The sequence below is a fragment of the Spermophilus citellus genome (genome assembly GCF_964194105.1).
Source record: "Spermophilus citellus genome assembly, chromosome: 10".
NCBI classification, from domain to species: Eukaryota; Metazoa; Chordata; class Mammalia; order Rodentia; family Sciuridae; genus Spermophilus; species Spermophilus citellus.
The window spans coordinates 47855059-47877190 of NC_138197.1; the positions used below are offsets into that span (position 1 = coordinate 47855059).

Below are 22132 nucleotides of genomic sequence, written 5' to 3' on the forward strand. Positions count from 1 at the left end.
AAGTTCAAGCAATAGTTACATCATTAACACTTTATTTCTATCCTCCTTTTGATTTTCAGCCCTCTGGGATCTTGAAGTGTACTGGTAAATCTCTAATCATAAAATGGATTATACATGTCACAATTCTCCAGGAGGAAATGTAAATCTGATGGTAAGAACTATGTCTTTTAAAATCATATCACTTAATATCATTTGAACCTGAAAGCCTATGAAACTAAATCCATGAATGAGGTAAGACCATCTGTCAGAGAATACAGCAAAACAAGCATTACAAAGCTGGTAATTACCTAGAGTAGAATAGCTACCACAGGAATAGAGTAGTTCAAATGTATAATATATGGTCTGCTACAGAAAAGAAAAGGACCACCAAAGAGTGAATAGTATGGCCCCATAATACTCACATTTACCACATTTACTTTTCTCTAAAATAATGATAGCCAAAGAGCAGAGAATCTGGCATTAAGAATTATCCAAGAGGGCCCGGGTTTGTAGCTCAGGAGTAAAGTGCTTGCCTAGCGGGAGTGAGACCCTGGGTTTGATTCTCAGCACCACATAAAAACAATAAAATAAAGGTTAAATTCTTTAAAAAAAAAAAAAAAAAAGAATGAGAGAAAGAAAAAAAAAAGAAAAAGAATTACCCAAGAATAGAAGGTGGAAAATAGGAAAGTAAAACAGCTTCTAGGTGACATATCATAAATTTTTCATAAATTTTAGGGAACAGTGCTAAACTCCTCTGAGAGCTTCAACTTATTCATTAAAATGGAGAAAACAAAACGTATCCAATAAAAGTCCTTCAGGGAGTAAATGAGAGTATTATACTGGCACATAGCAAGTATAAACACTATTTTACTACAGTTCATGACTTTGCAGACTCCTTACACTGAAATATTTTGAACTCTTGATCTTTTATAAATGAATTTCCAAGTGTCTTAAAAGTTTGTAAACTTATTCTACCTCCGTTTACTAACTGGAATGTAACTTTATTCTGCTAACAAATCATCCTTTGATGATTTAGCAGAATAAATTTTAATCATAAATTTTGAAGAGGCTGAAAGTAGGGTTCAAGGATGGCAAAACAGCAAGTCAACTCAAAACTGAGGAAAGAAAATGAGAAAATACTTAATACAGGTCAAAAGAAATGAGGTATAAATGAGCAAATGAGTTGGTGGAAAAATATTATTATCTGAGAGTAAAATTTTAGAATTTCAAATTTTTTTAATGAAATAGTTTTAAGAGGCAATAACCCAACCACTCAAAAGATTGAGGCAGGAGGATAGCAAGTTTGAGGCCAGCCTGGACAACTTATTTGAAACTCTATCTCAAAATAAAAAATTAAAAGGATTGGGGATGCAGCCCTGTGGTAGTGCCCCTGCGTTCTATCCCCAGCACTGGGGTAGGGGAGAGAGATAATGAGGTCTGAAATATGGTTGAAAGTCAAATGGCAATAAAGGACTCTGACATGAGAAGCTTCAACCCAGGCAACTAGAAAGAATATGTAATTGGAAGAAATAGAAGACAAGTAATAAAAAGCAGAAGAATGTCTGGAGGTAGGGCTGTGAACAGTAAAATGGCTCTGATTTTAAAGGAGGGCAAGCTGTTCAAATGAAAGAGAAAAAGGAGCTGAGAACTGAGGATATGGAAGCCCCTCCCTACCTTGGAAGAGTTAGAAAGGATGATTTGTTAGCAGAATAAAGTTATATTCCAGTTAATAAATGGAGGTAGAATAAGTTTACAAACTTTTAAGACACTTGCTAATTCATTTATAAAAAAAAAAAAAAAAAAAAAAAAAAAAAAAGATCAAGAATTCCAAATATTTCAGTGTAAGGAAAAAGTCTACAAACTCATGAAATGTAGTAAAATAGTGTTTATACTTGCTATATGCCAGTATAATACTCTCATTTACTCCCTGGAGGACTTTAATTGGACAGGTTTTGTTTTCTCCATTTTAATGAATAAACTGAAGCTCTCAGAGGAGTTGAGCAATGTTCCCTAAGCTTCACAGTGATTAAGTGGGAAAGATGGCACATTAAATGTGGCCCAAAGCACCCCAAGGCCCAAGCTCTTGACCCTCCTATTCTTTGCTTTACATCTGCATAAAGCTTTTTCTCCTTTCACATGACAAGCTAGATTCCAGTGTCTAAAAAGCCAAGTTGTCATCATCATTTACCAGATGCTGGTTGACTCACTGTAGCCCACTACAGCATGACAGCCTAAGGCTTTAGCATGTGATTTTATTTCTTGTCTGATTTCTGCCCACCATGCGTCCCGAGTTTCCGGTTCATCTGAAAAATAAATTTTAAATCAGTTCACTACTCAACAGCACATTGTCTTTATGAATAAGCAATGTTGAAAATAAACATACTATTTGAGATAAAGAAGTACTGCTCTACAACATTTTAAAACTTAACATCTTTAAAATGCTACTTCTCAAAAAGCAAAAGATTTAACATTTTTAAATTGGTTGCTAGAAAACAAACCACTCAGCTGTTTGCTTTATTACTTTAAGGGACACCTATAGGCATGTATTTTATTAGATACAACTTAAAATGTAGATCTAGAGTTTCCAGATTCTAACCTTCACCAAGATAATACCCTATGTCTCACCTGTGTGGCTTATGTGTCACATCCATAAAGTTAATAAAAATTCTGATTTCATTTCTTTTTGTTTTTTTATAATCCACTATAGTCTAGGTTTTTTTCAAATACAAAGACTTGTCAATGTTTAAAGAAAAAAAGTTGTGCTGGGTCTGTAGCTCAGTGGTAGAGCGCCCGCCTTGCACGTGTGAGGCACTAGGTTCGATCCTCAGCACCACATAAAAATAAAGTTACTGTGTCCATCTACAACTAAAAAAATATTTTTTTAAAAAAAGGGGAGAGAGAGAGAGAGAAAGCTATATGCAGCCATCCTTCTACAGAGATGTGGGTGCTAGATCAAGTGACATGAAATAAGGGGATTGGTCAATAAAAAAAGAAAGCAAATACATCTAAAAGATTATATTTGGCTAATATATAGAAGGACAAATTTCAGATTGAACATAATAAACTTTTATATGGCTCTTTACGTCTGAGGCTGTATGCTCAGTGGTAAAGTGCTTGCCTAGCATGCGGGAGGCCTGGATTCAATTCCTGGCACTGAAAAAAAAAAAATACAAGAAAAGCTTAGACTAGCAGAATTATATTTTATTGCCACAGGGAAGTCTAATATTGCTTGCAATAGAGCATTTTAAAAGTAATAGCTGTCACACATACTTCCTAATCACTTGCATTTAGCTGCAAACTATTGGTGAACAGCAGCTGCAAATTAGAGTTAAGTTTTTACCAGCAAAGATGTTAAAAACAGAACTCAACAGTCTATAATTAGCATATTCTGATTTGTTTCTTTTTGTGGCCTATTCCCATCTGGGAACAATTTGAAAACTTAATCAACTTTAAATAGGGTGCTAAGCTCTTATTGTAAAGTTTCCATAGAAAAAGAACTATTAAAACTGAAAACCAAACAATCCAACACCACTTTCTATTTTTAAATTGCAGTATATATCCATTTCAAAATAAGTAGAGTAAGTGGAATTATACTCACTATTAAAATAGTGAAGATAGCAAAGTAAAAAAGATTAGGAAGCTTGTTATAGGTCACATTCCTATGAAGTGATTGTTTCCTCCATAGGGAGGAGAGCAGCAAAAGGCAGAAATGAGGAGATAAAAGGCAGAACTAAAAATTATGCCAGCCAGTTCTTGAATTTAAGTTTTGGATCTAAGACAGAGCTACCCTAAAACTTTCTTTAAGAAGAAAAGAAAGAATACAGACTTCAGGAAACTGAGGAAAGATCAAAGTACAAGATAAAATAAAGAAGGAAGAGAAATAGAAAAGACTACAATCTGTTAGCACTCAATACTATGAAATTAAGAAATGTGTGAAACAATTGGGAGGCCCTATTTTGCACAAATACTACATGTCAAAGTTTTTCTTCACCTTCGTAACTGAAATGTGTACATAAACAGCACAGATAGACTTTCAAGCTCAAACTTGCTTTTTCTTCTAAGACATACGTGCTTGTGTACCACTCTGAACATCTATTTAACATCCTTTCCTAAAAGAGAATCTTGTATAAGACAAACAATTACTCAAGTTGTTGTCCTCATCTATCAAATTATTTCTGATGCTGAGAAAACATATCACAAATAAAAACAGAAGTATAATTCAGTTTAGAAAATAACTGTTTTCCTAAAAGACTACATGAAATAAAAAGCCCAACTTCCTTAAACTCACTATTAGAATCTGCTACTTACTTTTTAAAGCACTTGGGAAGCTTAAAATATTATTTCCTAAAGCCAATAATTGTATACTATATTTTTTAAAAGAATAGATCTTCTTACAATAGGTTTGCCTACATCTATACCATAAGTAACATGCAATAGCTTCTCTGGTTTAAAAACAAATTTTACAGGAAATAATCCACATTACTTTAAAAATTAATTTTAAAAATAGAGAAAGTTACTTATTATTGTAAGTTAAAAAAAATATTTATTTAGTAATGGCCAACAATTTAAATGGAAAAATATGTAATAATTCCTATGAAATACGTGTAACCACATAGAATACAGAAGTTTACCTTACATCAAACTTACCTTGGTATAACACATACAATAACCAGGTAATTAAACCAAACACCATGAAAGAGTAAGTGGTTGATTAAAAAAACAACAACAAAAAAGAAAAAACACGGAAAAGCTGAATGCAGCGCACGCAAGTGGAGCATTCATATTCTTCTGACAAATTCACAAGCAGCCTTTATTTTGACACATGAGCCACACAACTGCACATGGGAATGCCATTATTGTATTTAATAAAGTATTTACAAGTTTAATAAAAAACTAGAGAGTTACACAGCATGGGAGCTAAGGAAGCAAATGGTATATGTCCATATCCAGATAATTTGTTAACTTTGGTTTTTGGCTAAAGCAAAAGCTCAAGGAACGAAGGGTTTGCAAAGCAGATTCAGCATACAGGAGCCAGGAACAGTGATATTTTGGCGCATGCTTGGATCAGGTGACAGTACAGACTGAAAACTATGGCAGCTCACTGAAATGGTTACAGAAAGTAATGGCCCTAGATTCTAGGTGAAAGCAAGGCAAGCATACAGTAGGGAGCACTTAATCACAAATTAGTAATTGTATTAACAATAATAATCTATAACAAGGAACCAAAGGATGAATTTTGTGTCTATTAAATTTAGGGGTTATTTAATTATAATAAAATTAAGATTAATCAATTTATTTAATATTGAAAAAAAAGTGAAATTGATCTTAAAGCCTTTATTACATTCAGGCCAGAGATAATACAGAGAATCCTCAAGAGTAATTATGATTAAGACTAATTTATTAACAATAAGAATTGAGATATATCACAGTATTTAATTACTATAATAGAATTTTTAAATTTAAAAACTGCTAACTCTATTTTTATAGGAAACACACTATTGAATCTGAATTGTTTTAATTCACCCTACAAAGTTAGAAAATTGAGAATCTACCATAGTAATATAAAGGCAAAACAGAGTTTGGCTCAAAAATTTATGGCAACTATACCTGCCACATATGAAACTGGATACAATTTGGTTATTTGAAGGATATACAGCTGAGATGTGAGCTCATCTTGAATAGACATTTCAAAGATATTTTAAAAAAATAATATATATACACATCTTCACTTTAAATACCATGCTCCTCCCAATAAACTATAGAATTGTTTATAAGATACCTTTTAAGAAAAATTAAAATTTAATTATTATATAAATTATATTTCACACTATTTTAAGTTTTTTTCTATCGGTCTAAACTCTTCATAGATAATATCACAGATCTTTTAATATATCCTTTTAATTGCAGGATGAGCTGAGCTCTAAATCAGTATCTCCTTGATGTCTCTTTTAGGGATAATGTTAGCACATTCGGGCCAACATCAGAATTAATTCATTTATACTACTATTACTTTCTAGAGCCCGATCACAGCTTGATATCTTGCCATCTTTTTATTATTTTATATTATTTCTGAAGTGCAGATGAAACGGGTAAAGATTCTTAACAGTTTGCATCTCAGAAAGTAAAAAACTGGTAAACTCAACATAATGTGCCTTTATTAAACTCAATCCCTTTGAGATTTTAGGTTGGATCAAGTAAAGGTTTTAAATACAATGATAATCTATCTCCTTAAGGATAGCATGAAAAGCTATATTCCCAAATACCTGAAAGTAATATTCCAATCAATAACCTTAAGAAAGATACATTTCTCCTAATGAAAGAGAAATAAGAGATTTTAGGTTCAAAGAGTTTATAACCTCAAACGAGTTGGGGATCAGTAATAGACTAAGAAAAGAGTCTCATTTTGGAAGATGTCATGTGAAAATACAGAGCAATCAAGACCTAGTTAGAAATTTGGGATGTTAGGATGGTAGCTGGCATATAACCCATGTTGGACTATACTGGAGTCTTTGTTACTTGTTTAAAAAAAAAATTCTGATATGTAATCTACTCAACTGTGGAATTTCACTGTTTCTATATATAGTGCAACTACGTATTCATTATTCCAAAATTACGGGTAATATAGAAAAGCTCATATATTATATTGGTACATTTATGCATTCTTGAACCCTACGTACTTCCTGAAAACTTTTTAAAATACTGACAATCAAAAGTTGCTCAACTACTTTAGGTTTAGTTTTTACACATCTGCTCATAAGTACCTCTAACATAAAATAAAAAGAATAATTACTGAGATTATCAGATGAATTCAAGTTACAAGAGAACCTACCACCCATCTCCATTTATCTAGCACACGTGTGTGCATACACACACTCCACACACATACACACACAAACACACACCAGAAAATAGTATAAGAATTAGCCAAGACCAGGTGTGTGAAGAGGACATCTGCCTTGCAGTGTTCTTTCCCCAGAACCAAATACAGTGCTCCCTCACCTTGCAGGCACTCCACAAATATTCACTAAATGAAAAGATTTTACTAAAAATTAAAAAACAAGAAAAAAAATTTAGATAAGCAGACTGACATACATATTCTATAAATATTGTTAAAATTAAACGTTTTGTGAAAATATTCATACTTTTTTTAGTTTTTAACTAAATTTTTGCTTCCAAAATATGATGAATTCTCTAAACAAATATTTCGATAGCTAACAAAAATTTTCTAATTTCAAACAACTATTATAAAGTTTTACCTTATCACTAGTAAAAATTTATTGTATAGTAAAATAAACTTAGGTATAATATGTCCTAAAATCTATGATTCGTCAAAAACATACTTTAAAATTATTTAAAATATTCTCCAAAACAAAAGTTATTTAGTTTTTCATAAAATCCAACTTGTTTTTACCAATTCAGGACTTAATACACCAATTCCAAAACAGTACGTTTGGAAAGCATTTCAAATATATAATTTCATTTTCAAGCCAGATTATATAACTATTATGTATTTCTCTCTTGCCACTTCCTGAAAAAACATCTCAGCTGACATACATCCCATACAGAAAAAGAATATAGCATATTTTCTACAACTACACTGAGACCATCACTCATTAAAAAATTTTATGTGTGACTATCCAGAAATAGTCTTTATCAAGAGATAAAGCAAAAAAGATCATGCCCATTTGAAAAACAATGGGCTGGGACTATTACTATTTACTCTACTTTTTATAGTTCAACTTTCCAATAAACTTGTGTTTCCAAGGACAGAGTCAATGGCTAACTGAAAGCTTATAATTAATTATAGGATAATCTCTCTCTCTCTCTCTCTCTCTCTGTCTCTCTCTCTCTCTCTGTCTCTCTCTCTCTTTCAGCTGAAAACTGACACTAGCTTGCTGCACTTGCCACATTCCACTCATTACCTGTCCTGTTGATTTTATATTCTCAATATTTCATTAATTTGTGTTTAAGAGTATAGGTTCTGAGGCCAGGGTGCTCAGGTTCACATTACAGTTCAAGTCACTTTCTAGCTGTCCATACTTTGAGGAAACTGCTCTGCTTCATTTTGATCATCTACAAAGTGGGATTAGTGTCTCCCTTAGAGATTCATTTTGAAAATTAAACAACCTGCTATTATAAAGCACTTAGAAGTGAATTCTATATTAGTAAATTCTCAATAAAGTTAGCTCTCCTTTAAGTCTCCTTTTGTGAATCACCTGTCTCCTTATCTCTAGTCTTATTGACTATAGTCAATGATCTAATGCAAATATAACCATGGATGCCTCACTGACCTACATTCCCAGTCTTTTTTGTTTTTATTTTGAGACAGGGTATCACTAAGTTGTCCAGGCTGGCCTTGAACTTGTAATCCTTCTACCTCAGCCTCCCAAGTCTCTAGAAGACCCTGTTATTACTGTGTACTCCTGTTCCTGGCATGTCACAAACAACATCTGTAAATATGCCAGAAGTCAGGGCACCTGCCTATAATTCCAATGACCCCAAAGGTTAAGGTAGGGGGTTAGCAAGTTCAAGGCCAGCTTTGGCAACTCAGTGAGGCCATTTCAAAATAAAAACTAAAAAAGGCTGAGGATGTAGCTGTGTGGTAGAACACCTCTGGATTCAATCCTTAGTACTGCCAAAAAAGAAAGAAAGAAAAGAAAAAGAATTTTAAATACAGTATATTCCTTCCTAACAGCAAGATTTACCATTCCTTTCTCAAAAACATAAGAACCACCAGGTGTGCTTGGCATGCCTGCAATCCCAGTGACTTGGGAGGCTGACACAGGAGGATTGCAAGTTCAAGGCCGGCCTCAGAGACTTAGTGAGACCCTCAGCAACTTAGTGAGACCCCATCTGAAAATAAAAAATAAAAAGAGCTGGGGATGTGGCTCAGTGGTTAAGCATCCTGGTTCAATCCCCAGTACCAAAATAAATAAATAAATAAATAAATAAATAAATAAATAAATAAATAAATAAATAAATAAATAAAAGAAGGGGTCAATTCTTTCCTGCTCTATAAACATTGGATGTGGCTCAGTGGTTAAGCATCCTGGTTCAATCCCCAGTACCTAAATAAATAAATAAATAAATAAATAAATAAATAAAAGAAGGGGTCAATTCTTTCCTGCTCTATAAACATTTTCTTTTACTGTTGTTAACACAAACTTAAGATAGCAAAGCAGGAAAAAAGCAGACAGGGGAATAAGCTAAACTACAGAAGATATTTTTAACTCAGTGGCAAACGACTTAGTTAAGGATGATGTAACTACGTAAACAACATCAAAGGAGTACTGGCTGAGATACCATTTTGCTAAATGCTGGAAGTTTTAGAACCACATACAATGTATATATTTTTTCCCTTCTGGTACTGGGGACTGAATCCAGGGGCACTTTAACAATGAACTACACCCAGCCCTTTTCATTTTTGATTTTGAGATGGGTCTTGCTAAGTTGCATAGGGCCTCACTAAATTGCTAAGGCTGGCCTCAAACTTAGAATCCTCCTGCCTCAGCCTCCTGAGCTGAGGCAAGCACAACCATGCCTGGCACAAAGTATGTATTAACTGAATATGCTGCCTGCAATATAAATCTATGAGAGTCTCCTATATATCTTTCCAATCTGAATTCAAGAATTGCCACCTCTGTAAGCCCCCTGGCACCCAGTTAATCATGTCTTCTTCATCTAGTATAACATCATACTACACAATATATCATTTAATGATTTTATACCTCCCAAGAATATGAGTTTTGTGAAAGCAGGGGGATTGGCAACCTTTGCCTTCTAGTATCTAGCAAATTATATGGCATAAAATAATCATGTGTCACTCAAAAATAGGGATATATATGTTCTGAGAAATGCCTTGATGGATTTTTATCATTGTACAAACATCACTACATGTACTTACACAACTAAGCTACATCATCAGTTGGGCAATAATATATTTATGGACCACCATCATATACGGCCAAAAATTTATTATGCAGTGCATGACTGTATGTGCTTATGTGACATATCTACCATATTTATGAAACAGTATTGTGTGACATAACATGCTTTCCTATATCTTTCTACATTTTAATGTTTCTAAAATGAGAATGTCTAATAATAAGTATACTTAATGTAGTATAATTTCTTTTTCCTTTCTCTTGGAAGGCTACAATGTATCACATGATACATGATGTCAGAGAATCCTGGAAATTCAGTATGAAGGAACAATTCTAGAAATAACAAAAACAATACTAACAATTACTAACAAGTTCAAATTTGATTTTCTATTGTAATATAAAATAGCAACAGCTAAACAGTCCCAAATTACATAGGATACATAAGTGATTTGAATATATATTTACCAAAAACATCATATTTTCTTCAGAATTATCAAGTGCTTTTTCCTGAACTAATATCAAAACCAACCTTATTTATGAAGATGTACCAGCTATTACAGGCAAATCCTAATGCCTCATCAATGAGATGAGAACAATTAACTGAAAATATCATTGGTATGTTCTTTTAACATTCATTAATATATCTATATTTTTTCTTCATATATTTCTCACCTGGCATTATTTTAAATGATGGCAAGATATATTTCTTCCTCAACCATGTTTCTCTTTATCAAACTCTGTAATTCTGCTTACATGAAATAATGTCCCCATGTCTATAAGATTTAATTTTGCCTTTCCCACTTTCTAAGACTGTTCTATCATCTGACCAACATATATCTCACCCTGAAGACCTTTGACCTTCCTTAAACTATTAAAGATCAATGCACTAAATGTATTTTTTAAACACAAGCTTGTTCTCTACCCACTGTATTAAACTGACCATATTTTTAAAATGTATAGCTTCTATGAAATAAATCCAACAAGATATTTCTAAGTTTCTCATTAAAAGTTAATTATAGAATACTACACTAAAAATGGTAATTTCAATTAAAATCAATGACAGCATGATGATAAAAACATGAATAGAAAATAGAGGTAATTTCCCTAAAGATTTACCAATTGACAGCAGTCTACTTACAGTCTACTTACTGTAAAGGTTGGACCTAATCAGATTGTTTAGCAGATTGAATTTTGATAAATCTACATGATGAATATGACTTGCTTCAGAGTCAAACATGCATTACTTACATTAGAGTTTATCTCTTGGACTCCTACAAACTCAAAAGGTTTATAATATTGAAAAGATTATGGGATATTATCTAAAATACTAAGCCCTTTGGTGTTTTTGATTTTCTGTAAGATATACTTTTGGACCCAAAGAACTGAAATTTTTCTTTAGGCAAAATATCAGCTTTGATACAGAATTAAAATAGTTCTATAATTAAATTTAATTCTAAGATAGTAATATAAAGTTTAGATGTTTATATTAGTGAGAGAATATGCTTTTTTCAAAAAGAATTGACTGGTTCTGACTCTAAACCACATCATCAGCTGTAAAGTTCTCTTAGTTTGATTTCTTGAAAAGCTATAAACTATATCAATATTTAAATGGCTCAAAAAGAAAAATTATATTCTCATATGGAAGGAGAAGGAGGAAAGGTTATAGAAGCTGTTAATCTCCAAAGAAATCTGCTCTTGAATTGCCAAATTTTGGAACAGTTCTAGAATTATAAATAAAAATGCTAACAATTACATTTTTTAGAACTTTAGAAAACACTAAGTATATTCTACTCATATCTAAATATGCAGTTTAAGTCTACTTTTTAAAAGATTTATCAAATTAGTCATATATAGTTATTACTTAACAAATATTTGCTTAATCATAAAATTAATGCCTGCATAATCTCCCTGATATGAAAATTGTCCAAAATATATAATTTAATTCTCATTTGAAAGTTCGTCACAAAAGAAAAGTCATTCATAATTTATGGTATTTCTATGGTTTTAATTAATTCATTTTAGTTAACACATTTTTATATCTGCATTTCCATGGAAATTACAAGTTATTACATATGTATTGCAGAATGTATCTTTGTAACTGAATTGATATTAAACCTATTTAATCTAGAACACTTCTAAAAACTTCACTGAGCTGCCATAATTTTTGTCAGCATATGTAGTACTGAATGACCATTAAAATACCTGAATTGAAACTATTCCAGTCTAGTAGTTTGTAAGATCTTGTGTTACCCATAATTCCGACAAAGGCTGAGTTCAAAACAGCAAATTAGTAGATCAGTTTTAGGTGGAGAATAGTAGGATAAAACAAAAAAAAAACTATAAACAAAAACACAATTGACAATACCACTCGACAGGAACTGGAAAGACAGACAGCAGAGTTAATAAGAAGTAGAAATAGAAAGGAAAGAAGAAGCATGATACAGTAAACTAACATTAACTAGTCTAATTGTTTAAGTTAATTACCTTGATTTTTTTTAAACCACCCCATTCTTTACCTTTATGCTCCTGTTTACTTAATAGTTAGCAAAGGAGAAAGTTCAAAAACAGAAAATCGCCAAAATAATAATCCAAAGAGTTTGGTAGGCGGTAGTGCTTCTAAAATATTATTTTTTTTCCTTGTATACTGAGAATGAAATAAAAATTTCCAATATTCACTAGTCAAAAAATAGCTAAAAGATTAACTTGAGGGTGAAAACAGTATTTTCAACATTGACACATGTATATCACTACCCAAGTTTCTATTAGCAGAATGGCTCAGTGATACAAAATTACTCATCATCATTATAGTAGATGCTAATCCAGAGTTTAATTTTCTCAACAAATTAAGATTTTTTCATAAAAAAATATTTAAGCAGTTTAGAGATTAACAAATGATCTTAAGTAAATGTTCCTTTTTAGTGTATAATACATACATAAAACAATCCAATGAATGATATTTTAAATCAAAGTAAGATACTATTGAAATCATTGGAATATATAATTGACATGTATTTAACTAAAAGAAAAAAATGAAAATGTAACTCATACACCATTGAAAGCATTTATATGTATATGCCCATAGTCTTTTGGGAATAGTCCATTAATAACTGAAGAATTTCTATAACTGAACTGAAAAACTATTCTGAAAGTGGGGAGAAAGGAGGAAACTGGTGACTGCTAATTACGACACAAAAAACATTCTGTAACAGGATTCTCAGGTTCTTCACTGGACCTAGATTCTTACAGTTATAACAAAGCTATAATAAATTGCCAGGTATGATAACCCCCCCAAAAAAAAACAGTCTTTTGTTTAAAAAAAAAATAAATAAGTGACATTTAAAACACACCTCTACATGTAAGTTTATTTAAGTAACCTTTGTTCTCCCAGACTCTACCATTTATTCAGAGTACATGGAAGCAACAAAATAAAATATAAAAATGTTTTCATTTTAGAAGATATTACCAATGATTGAAAATAACCCTGAAGCTGTTTTTGGAATCTCATTAGTAGATACCATCTATTAAAATATTGGAGTCAAAAATCCATAGAAATTTAGGTGACTAGCATTGTGTCACCCAATTAATGTCACGTACCTTAACTAGTATTTCCTTAAACTTTCCAAAAAATTCAAAGTCCTAAACACAAAGATATAGAATATCTTAATACCCAATATCTTAATACCATAAAGTGGCATTAGTCTTAATTTTTCTCTAAGAAACAAAGAATACACAAGTACTACAAAGAAGAAAAGTTCTTAAATTAACCAAAAAAAATAAGAAATGGGGAAAAAATAAACCAAAGAAGAAAAAAAAAAAAAGACTGGTGCTTAAAAGACGTATTTGCTAAGCTTCTGAATTAAGTAGACCCGGCTAGCACTTCTTTGAATCGTATTCAGGGTCCTGAATAATTGCATCCTCTCTGAAATTAACTCATACAAAATGAAAGCATGAAACATGGATTAAATATTGAAAAAGCTGAAAGAATGGTAATGCTATAAATCCTCAAAATCATTATCTGCAATGTCTTCCACCCAATAATTTTAAAGGATTCTACTTTTTTTCATAGTTCTCAGTATAAGCATCACAAAGATATTACTTCCCAGAGTGACAAATTAAAACTTTCAAAAATATGTATGTATAGATGCCAAATAAGAATACTAATATAACTTCAGGTCTAAGATATGTCATCAAAATTAGTGACTTGAGCAAATGATTGAGCATCTAGATAATGAGAGATGCAAAAATACATTCCATATGTGAAGTTCCTACCATTTGTCATGCTTATTTTAGATTTAGAAAAATGACCAGAGTATCTCTAATCTAAGGGCCTGAAATTACTGGGGCTTTGATGTCTATCTTCTTTTATAATTATGGTCCCATGTTTTAAAGTGAGTTACTATTCTCATTTGTTCATTTACATAGAACAAATAGTTACAAAAAAGAAACCAAAAAACCAAATATTAGTTTGTTCTTGTTCTTTTTAATTTTTATATACTGTACACAATATTCACAATTTAAAAGGATACCTCTTTTTAGAAACAAAGAAGTTAATGATAAAAACATATTGCTAGTAAAAAGAATTAACATCTTAAATTAATGACCATAATGGTCAAATTGTAAAAATTTTCTATCTTCCCCTGTCAAAGAAAATTGCTGATTCAAAAATCATTTAGGAATTTCCTTAGCCAAAAATAAATCAAGATGTGCTTGTTTTATATAGAAAAGTAACTAACATATACTTTAACTGAGTTTGATTATTTTTTAATGAAGATTACTACAAATATTTTAAAGTAACGTTCCAGTTTATACTTTCTTTTCATTTTTTTTCTTTTCAGATAGATTTGGTCCATAAAACATAAAAATCAGTTTTAATAAAAAGAATTTAAATAAAGGAAAGCAGTAAAAGCAAGAACATACCAGGATTGTGGATACGATCCAAAAGCTTCACAGAACGTGCACTAACAACACCTCCAACGTGCACAAGGAATCCAGGAGGAAATGCAGTCAGGGTAAAAAATGGGAATTCCTAGTAGAAAGAAAGGGAAAAAATATAACTGTCCACGTGTGAAGTATAAAAAATTTGTTTATTAAACATATTCTATACATTAAAATAAAAAGCTATCCATTATACATTACAAATATTTTGTAATTAAAATTTTCCACATATACAATATTAGGCAGACTCCAAAAACCCTTTTTTATCAAATCTCATTGTGAAAAAAATGTTTTTAAGAGTTCAAACATGAGACATCTGGAAAGCACATTTCCTACTCTAGTACAATTTTACAATGAGATGAGAGAATAAGCCAACCCCTCTATTCCATTATCTTTTTACTGCCCTCTCAAGCACATCCACAATATAAAATACTGGTAAGGATTCCAAAGGCTTGGGGAAAGAGACCTGAAAGAAAGTGGGATGAATGGAGGGGGAGTAAGAGGATGAGCAGTGTGGATTAAGAGGAATGAGAAAGGAAAAAAACAAATTCCAAGTCAAGGTGTGCAAAGCATCACAGTATGGAAATATTTACTATCCTCACTCTGTCAGCAGCAGTAACAACTGCGAGTACTTAAACATATATTAAGAAAAGAGGAGGACTGACACTGTGGCTCAGTGGTGGAATACTTGCCTGGAACGTATGAGGCCCTGGATCTGATCCCTAGCACCATAAACGGGGGTAAGGGGAAGGGCAAAAAGCAGAGGTATGGAGAATATGTAGTAAAAATATGTAGTAAGAGTTAAGGAGGCAATACCATTCTACAAGGTCTTCCAAACTTTATTCTCCCCTTTTCTCTTAAGGACAGAAAACCTCTCAACTTGAAAGACAAGGAGAAAAACTCAAAAGAGAAATGAAAAAGTAGGGAAAGGACATTTATAGGCATGTACCCAGAGCGGGTGCAGTGTACTTGCCTATAATCCCAGCAACTCTGGAGGCTGAGAAAGGATTGCAAATTAGAGGCCAGTCTGGGAAACAGTGAAACTCTCAGCTATTTAGAGAAACCCTATCTCAAAACAAAAAATACAAAGGACTGGGGATGTAGCTCAGTGATAAGGTACCCCTGGGTTTAATCCCCAGTACCAAAGAAAGAAAAGAAAAGAAATTACACCCAGGAATTAGTTGGCTGCTCAAACATACAGGCCCCCTTCACATTATACAAAATGGAGGCAAGTAATGGGAATTTGTTATCTGACCTGTCTGGCTAGAAAATAGATGAATGTAGCTCCCTCAACCAAAAGTCACTTACCAGTAGCCTCAACTATTTTGAATGTAACAGATCTGGAAATATGCAAAACAAAGCTCCTAATAGTCAAAAGAACTATCAGAGCTGCAAGTATTAAAGTTCATGCATTTTATTCATAGGCGATCTCTCCACAGATGGTATTCACTCTGTTATATATAGTAGTTACATAGTTATATATGTTAGGAATGTATAATTCTAAAATTTATATTATTTTCTAGACCATGGCAGATTAAATACAAAAAATAGAAGCAGAGACAGAAAAAGATACAAAATACTGCTACAAGCAGGCACATAAAAAAGCAGCAAGATTTCTGACTGGCTGCTTAAAGCATGGAGAATACAAACTCACATAAGCATAATTCACAAAACATAGCAATCCGGAATCATTTAACATAAAGGCAAACAGTCCTGCACACATCAGTAATCCATGAAAGTAAAGAATAAAAAATGCATGTGTGTGTATATTTTTTAAAAAGTTGGTCAAAATTCAGAGGAAATCATTAATATAAGAAGAGCAAGTAATACATTCCACTATTGTCATGTATGTAAGAAATAAATGTAAAAAAAAAAAAGAGGAGGAGGAGCAAGAAAAGACAACCTTATGTAAGAAAAGAGTAAAAAACAAGGTTATGGACAGACAGAGGGAAAGAAGGGAAGAGGATAGAGGGGGCATATATCACTTGAATATATCATAAACTATTTAGTTGGAATACACATCATCATCATCATCATCAATTTTTTAAATTTTATATATATATATTAGTTGTTGGTGGACACCCAATACCTTTATTTTATTTTTATGTGGTGCTGAGGATCAAACCCAGTGCCTCATAAATGTTAGGCAAGCGCTCCACCACTGAGCCACAACCCTAGCCCAATGAGCTATGATGCCAGCTCATTAATGTAAGTTTTAAATGACATGTATAGGTGAGCTTATGTTATTAAAAATGTTAGTATTTTCCATAATAAGTTGGGTCTTTAGATTTGTTCCTTCTCTGTGCACCACCCCTCCCCCAATTAGGAAAATTTAGATTCTAAAAGTACCTCAAAATACATGAGGTATGTGATGGTCCCAAAGGGGGGGGAATACTTTACATTTAATCTTTTTTTTTTTTTAAAGAGAGAGAGAGAGAGAGAGAGAGAGAGAATTTTTTAATATTTATTTTTTAGTTTTCGGCGGACACAACATCTTTGTTTGTATGTGGTGCTGAGGATCGAACCCGGGCCGCACGCATGCCAGGCGAGCGTGCTACCACTTGAGCCACATCCTCAGCCCTACACTTAATCTTTATACTTAAGTCTTTTACATATCTAAATGACAGACATTGAAAATAATTTTTTTTGAAACTAAATGGAAAACTACTTTCTTCTAAAGCTAAAAAGTAAATTAGGTAAATTTACACACATTGGAAAACATATGCATATAAGATTTTAGATAAGTACTAAAAGTATGAACTTAAATGATTTCTCTATTCAGGACTTTTTAGTCTTCTCCCGAAATTTTGGGAGATTAGATAAAGGAATGAGAGGGAAAGCAACACTCTAGAGCAGAAGGATAGTAGCAGTGGCTGCCCTACAAAACGTGAAGGCTCACTGCCAACTTAAGCTCTAACATGTGTCACTCAATCAGCAAACCAATTAACCTAAAATACAGAACTTAACCTATTGGAAGCAAAAATGTCACTGTTGAGGCTGGAGTTGTAGCTAACAGGTAGAGCACTCGCCTACACATATGAGGCACTGAGTTCAATCCTCGGCACCACACAAAAATAAACAAAATAAAGGTATTGTGTCCATCTACAACTAAAAAAAAAAAAAAAAAAAATTAAAGTCAGTTAATCAAAAGTCCATCTTCAGACTATTCTCTAATTAGAAGAGTTACTCTAAGTACTTATCATCTTCATTACCATCAGCACAGACTGCTGTTGCACATTTACACTTGCTCTGTGGGAAGGATGTCAAAACTATGCTTTATAATCTCTCCCATTCCCTGAGAGAAGGGTCTATTGTTTCCAGGTTTAGATGTAAAACTGAGGTCATGAGGACCTTTGATTGATATACTGTTTCTGAACAACGAACCTCATCATCTGGTTCCCCTGTTATTTCTGATTAAAACACTGAGTGAAAGACTTGATTTGAATCTATAGTTTGTTCATTCCACTGAACAAATTTATAGATTTTTTTCTTCCACTGAAAGGACAGTTTCCTTAAATGAGCCAAGCACACCCTGCTTTCAAAGCCTAAATGTGAATTTTAGCAATCATATAAGATATTTTCTCTAGAAGTCTTTATATTTAAAGGATCTTTCCCTGTGGTCCTGACATGGATTTTACTTGATGCTTTGGCATAAGCCATATGTATGAAGCATAAAAATATTTAACAGTGTATGATTAAAGTTAGGCTGGTTGAAAAAATCAATAAAACATGATTATTTTCAAAAGATTTAAATGGAATTTTTCAAAAAGATATCCAAATAGTTTTTAAAATCATATACTCTTTTTATTACCAAGAGAATTTTTCTAGATATAAAACTCCATGCCAGATTCCTACAATAATTTATTGTACAATTTTAACCTACTTTTAAAAGATTATAAATCAGGTGCTGGGGTTGTGACTCAGTAGTAGAATACTTGCCTAGAATGGGCAAGGCCCTGGGTTCGATCCTCAGCACCACAAAAAAATAAATAAGTAAAATAAAGGTACTGTATCCAACTACAACTAAAAAATAAATATTAAAAAAAAAGATTATTAATCACCAGAAGACAGTGTTTTATATCAATGTTTCTCAAAGTATGTTCCTCATGAATAGGTATTTTAGAAGAAGATTCCATGGTAAAATATATTTGGGAAATACTAAGTTAAACTAAGTTAACTAGGTTTTTATACTATAGGGGAGGGGGGATAGTAGAGGATAGGAAAGGCAGCAGGATACAACAGACACTAGTCTGGCAATATGTAAATCAGTGGATGTGTAACCGATGTGATTCTGCAATCTGTATACGGGGTAAAAATGGGAGTTCATAACCCACTTGAATCAAAGTGTGAAATATGATATGTCAAGAACTATGTAATGTTTTGAACAACCAACAATAAAAATTAAAAAAAAAAAAGAAAAGAAAAAAGAAAAATATACACCCCAGAACCTAAAAAGTAACTTAGGTTTTTTTTTCAACTTAAATATAAATAAACTTTTACTTTAATTTTTCATCTCCTAATAACCTGGCATCTATTGCCAAGATCTCTTAATGTTTGTGTAAGAAAACAATATTTTTGTTTTTAAATAAATTAACCCATTAAATGAGGTTGGGCAATGAAGTATCTCTTTAAATAAAATTTAAAAGGGAGATTTAGCGAAGAATAGAAATGAGTATTTTTAAAAAAACAACATTCAAAATGATATAAGACACATCTAAACAAATGGGAAGATTCTTCATACTTCTGTACAAATTTTTCCCAAAACAAAAGCCATTCTAGATATACGAAGCTCTGGGTTTGATCCCCAAAACTGCAAAAGCCAAAAGCTATACTAATGGCAGCACAGGTGAAAGGCAAAGTCAACAACCATGAAGTTTTGTTATTTATTATTCATACAGGGCAGAGAAGTAGTCTCGTAAACTTAAGTAACTACTACTGCATAACAAATGATATAGATGTACTACCACAGCAGTTACACACCCAGCTTTTACAAAGTCATAAATGAAAACTAGAGTTCTCAAAACCTTTCCTTTTAATTACATGAAGATTGTTCAGTAATGTATGCCCAATGTGTTAATGTGCCAAGATTCTAAGAATGTTTAAAAGCACATTTAAAAAGAGATTCGTGCTAATTAAATCCAAAATGATTTTCATTAATTTTTCCCCTTCAAGTGAAACAGTTTTAAAGTTTCTTAAAATGGACAAGGCATATAATAAAGACAAAATTCATTATATCTAAATTTAAGGCAACCTAAGTTTTTCTGTTGATGTGAATTCTAGAATGGTAATTTGATTACAAGAAATCATATACCAATATGAAGAGAACACAAAAACAGGAAGAGGCAGACATAGGAGTATTCTGGCCTAAAAAATGACCTGCTTCTCTTCCATGTTTTAGTGTTTTGCTGTATTTGGTTTTAACATGTGATTTAAATGTATGGATGAACTTTTTGGTGGTAGCAGGTGGTATGCTTCTGAGATGTGTGAGTGGCTGAAAGGTGCTGCTCAAGTGGGGTATAAAGCAAAGAACTGGATACAGCTGATCGTATTGGTCTGCTCAATTCAGCTCTGCCATTCCTGTCCTTGTCTAAAAGGTAAACTGCACACATGGATACCTTCAGTATGAGGAAAAATAGCCTAGAAAAATAAACTCTCTTATTATTGTAATAAGAGAATCTGAAAAACATTGTTCTCAACAGTCAAACTGTAGGAAAAAAAAAAAAAAGCTTTGTTTTATAAAACGAATCCTTTCACAGGTTATTTACTATGCTTCACCTTTTTTTCCTCCCAAATGTTGGCATAAAATATAATAAAGAAAATTCTATAAATGTTTATAGCTTCCAAATCAAACATAATAAAAGCTATGAAACTGTGTCTTAAAATAATTGACATAACACATAAAATCATGCACTGTATTAGTAGAAAAAAAAGAACATGAGCCTAATGGAGCTATTAAATTAAAAAAAAAGTTGCATTATGGAAAAGAAAAAAGCTGGCAACATTTGTTAAAAGCTTAAACAAAACTTAAGTGACTGAGATTAAAACTGGAAAAACTTCTAATACAAGAAATAGGCTCTCACACATGTTTGGAAACATACCCGCCTTCTACAGAACCTATGAGGCGATCCTCCCTTAGCAATGAAGTTTATAAAAAAGAGAGAGAGAAAAATCATCCAAAAACTATAACTACTCATTTTCCTACTCAACCAATGCAAGTAAACATTAAACATAACAATCAAAATAGATGTATTATATTAATGAAACACTATATTAATCTGTAAAATGATGTAGAAAATATACATTTCTTATCTCTCAGAGATTGACCAGTGATAAAAAATAATTTTGTTAAGTAAAAATATTACTAAAGAATTGTTTTTAATAAATGCTACTGATATATTATTTCTTCAAAAATGTTATTTATTTATAATTTTAATGACAAAATTAAAAATGACTTCAGTATTCAATGGATATTTCTTTAAAATATTTCTAATAAATAATTAGAGGAAAACATAAAATAGTTACAGAATTACTCCAAGTCAAAAGTAAATATTCATACACAAGTTGGATTTCAAAACTATAATATTTTCAGATATGACCAAAAACAGTTTGGTTTTGGAAAGTAAATATGTACACAGAAGCATAAGATCATAAGTTCATATTAACAGTGTAAGAATAAGAATATCTGGTAAATCTTACCCTCTGCTCCAATGCTGACTGTGTCTGTTGTCTTAAAAGAGCTTTAAATGGCCCCCCTTCTTTTCCAGCACTACCACTGCCCATTCCTACAGAACATTAGCACATAAATAACAACCAAAAAATCCAACTATAGAAACAGAAAGTATAATTGCATTCAACTTCATAAATCTCATGAGTCAAAATATAAAATGATCCACACATTTAAAGTATTCAAGATGGCAACTAAAGCATATGTTTTACTCTAATAGACTAGCAAAATTTTCTTTGGAAGCAAGATGTCAAAGTTCTGATCATGGTTAGCTTTAGACTCAATGTGTTTTAAGAATTATGAAAAGAAACTATGTTAAAGAGATAAATATTTGTATAAATAAAATAAAAATCATCAAAATGGTAATTATTATTATGCTAACAATTTAAGAACACTAAAAAAACAGAGAAATATTAAGTGTTTTACTAAGAATAAATACAGAAAAGAAAAACGCTGAGATCACTAAAAATATCCCAAAATTCTCTAAAGAGCATGAAATCTAGGTAATTTTTAAATTTAGTATATTTATTTTCTGATAACTTCCCATTTCTAAACATAACATCATATAAAATGGTATTATTTTGATATATGTCAACATTTATTCCAAAAA

At 31.9% G+C, this 22132-nt stretch overlaps 1 protein-coding gene across 21 annotated transcripts in view; it reads right to left on the reverse strand.

Annotated features, from left to right (window-relative positions):
* The window catches only part of C2CD5 (C2 calcium dependent domain containing 5), a 95103-nt gene that overhangs the window by 41205 nt on the left and 31766 nt on the right, over positions 1–22132 (reverse strand). For 11 of the 21 annotated variants that reach the window (XM_081309402.1, XM_081309400.1, XM_081309399.1 and 8 more), the window contains 3 exons: positions 21495–21580; positions 14781–14889; positions 2168–2282 (listed from right to left, as the gene is read on the reverse strand). In XM_081309402.1, the coding sequence (XP_081165528.1) occupies positions 2168–2282; positions 14781–14889; positions 21495–21580 (310 nt within the window). Of the gene's footprint in view, positions 1–2167; positions 2283–14780; positions 14890–20896; positions 20930–21494; positions 21581–22132 lie in introns of all 21 variants that reach the window. The other 10 variants (XM_081309412.1, XM_081309398.1, XM_081309411.1 and 7 more) reach the window with 1 other exon arrangement.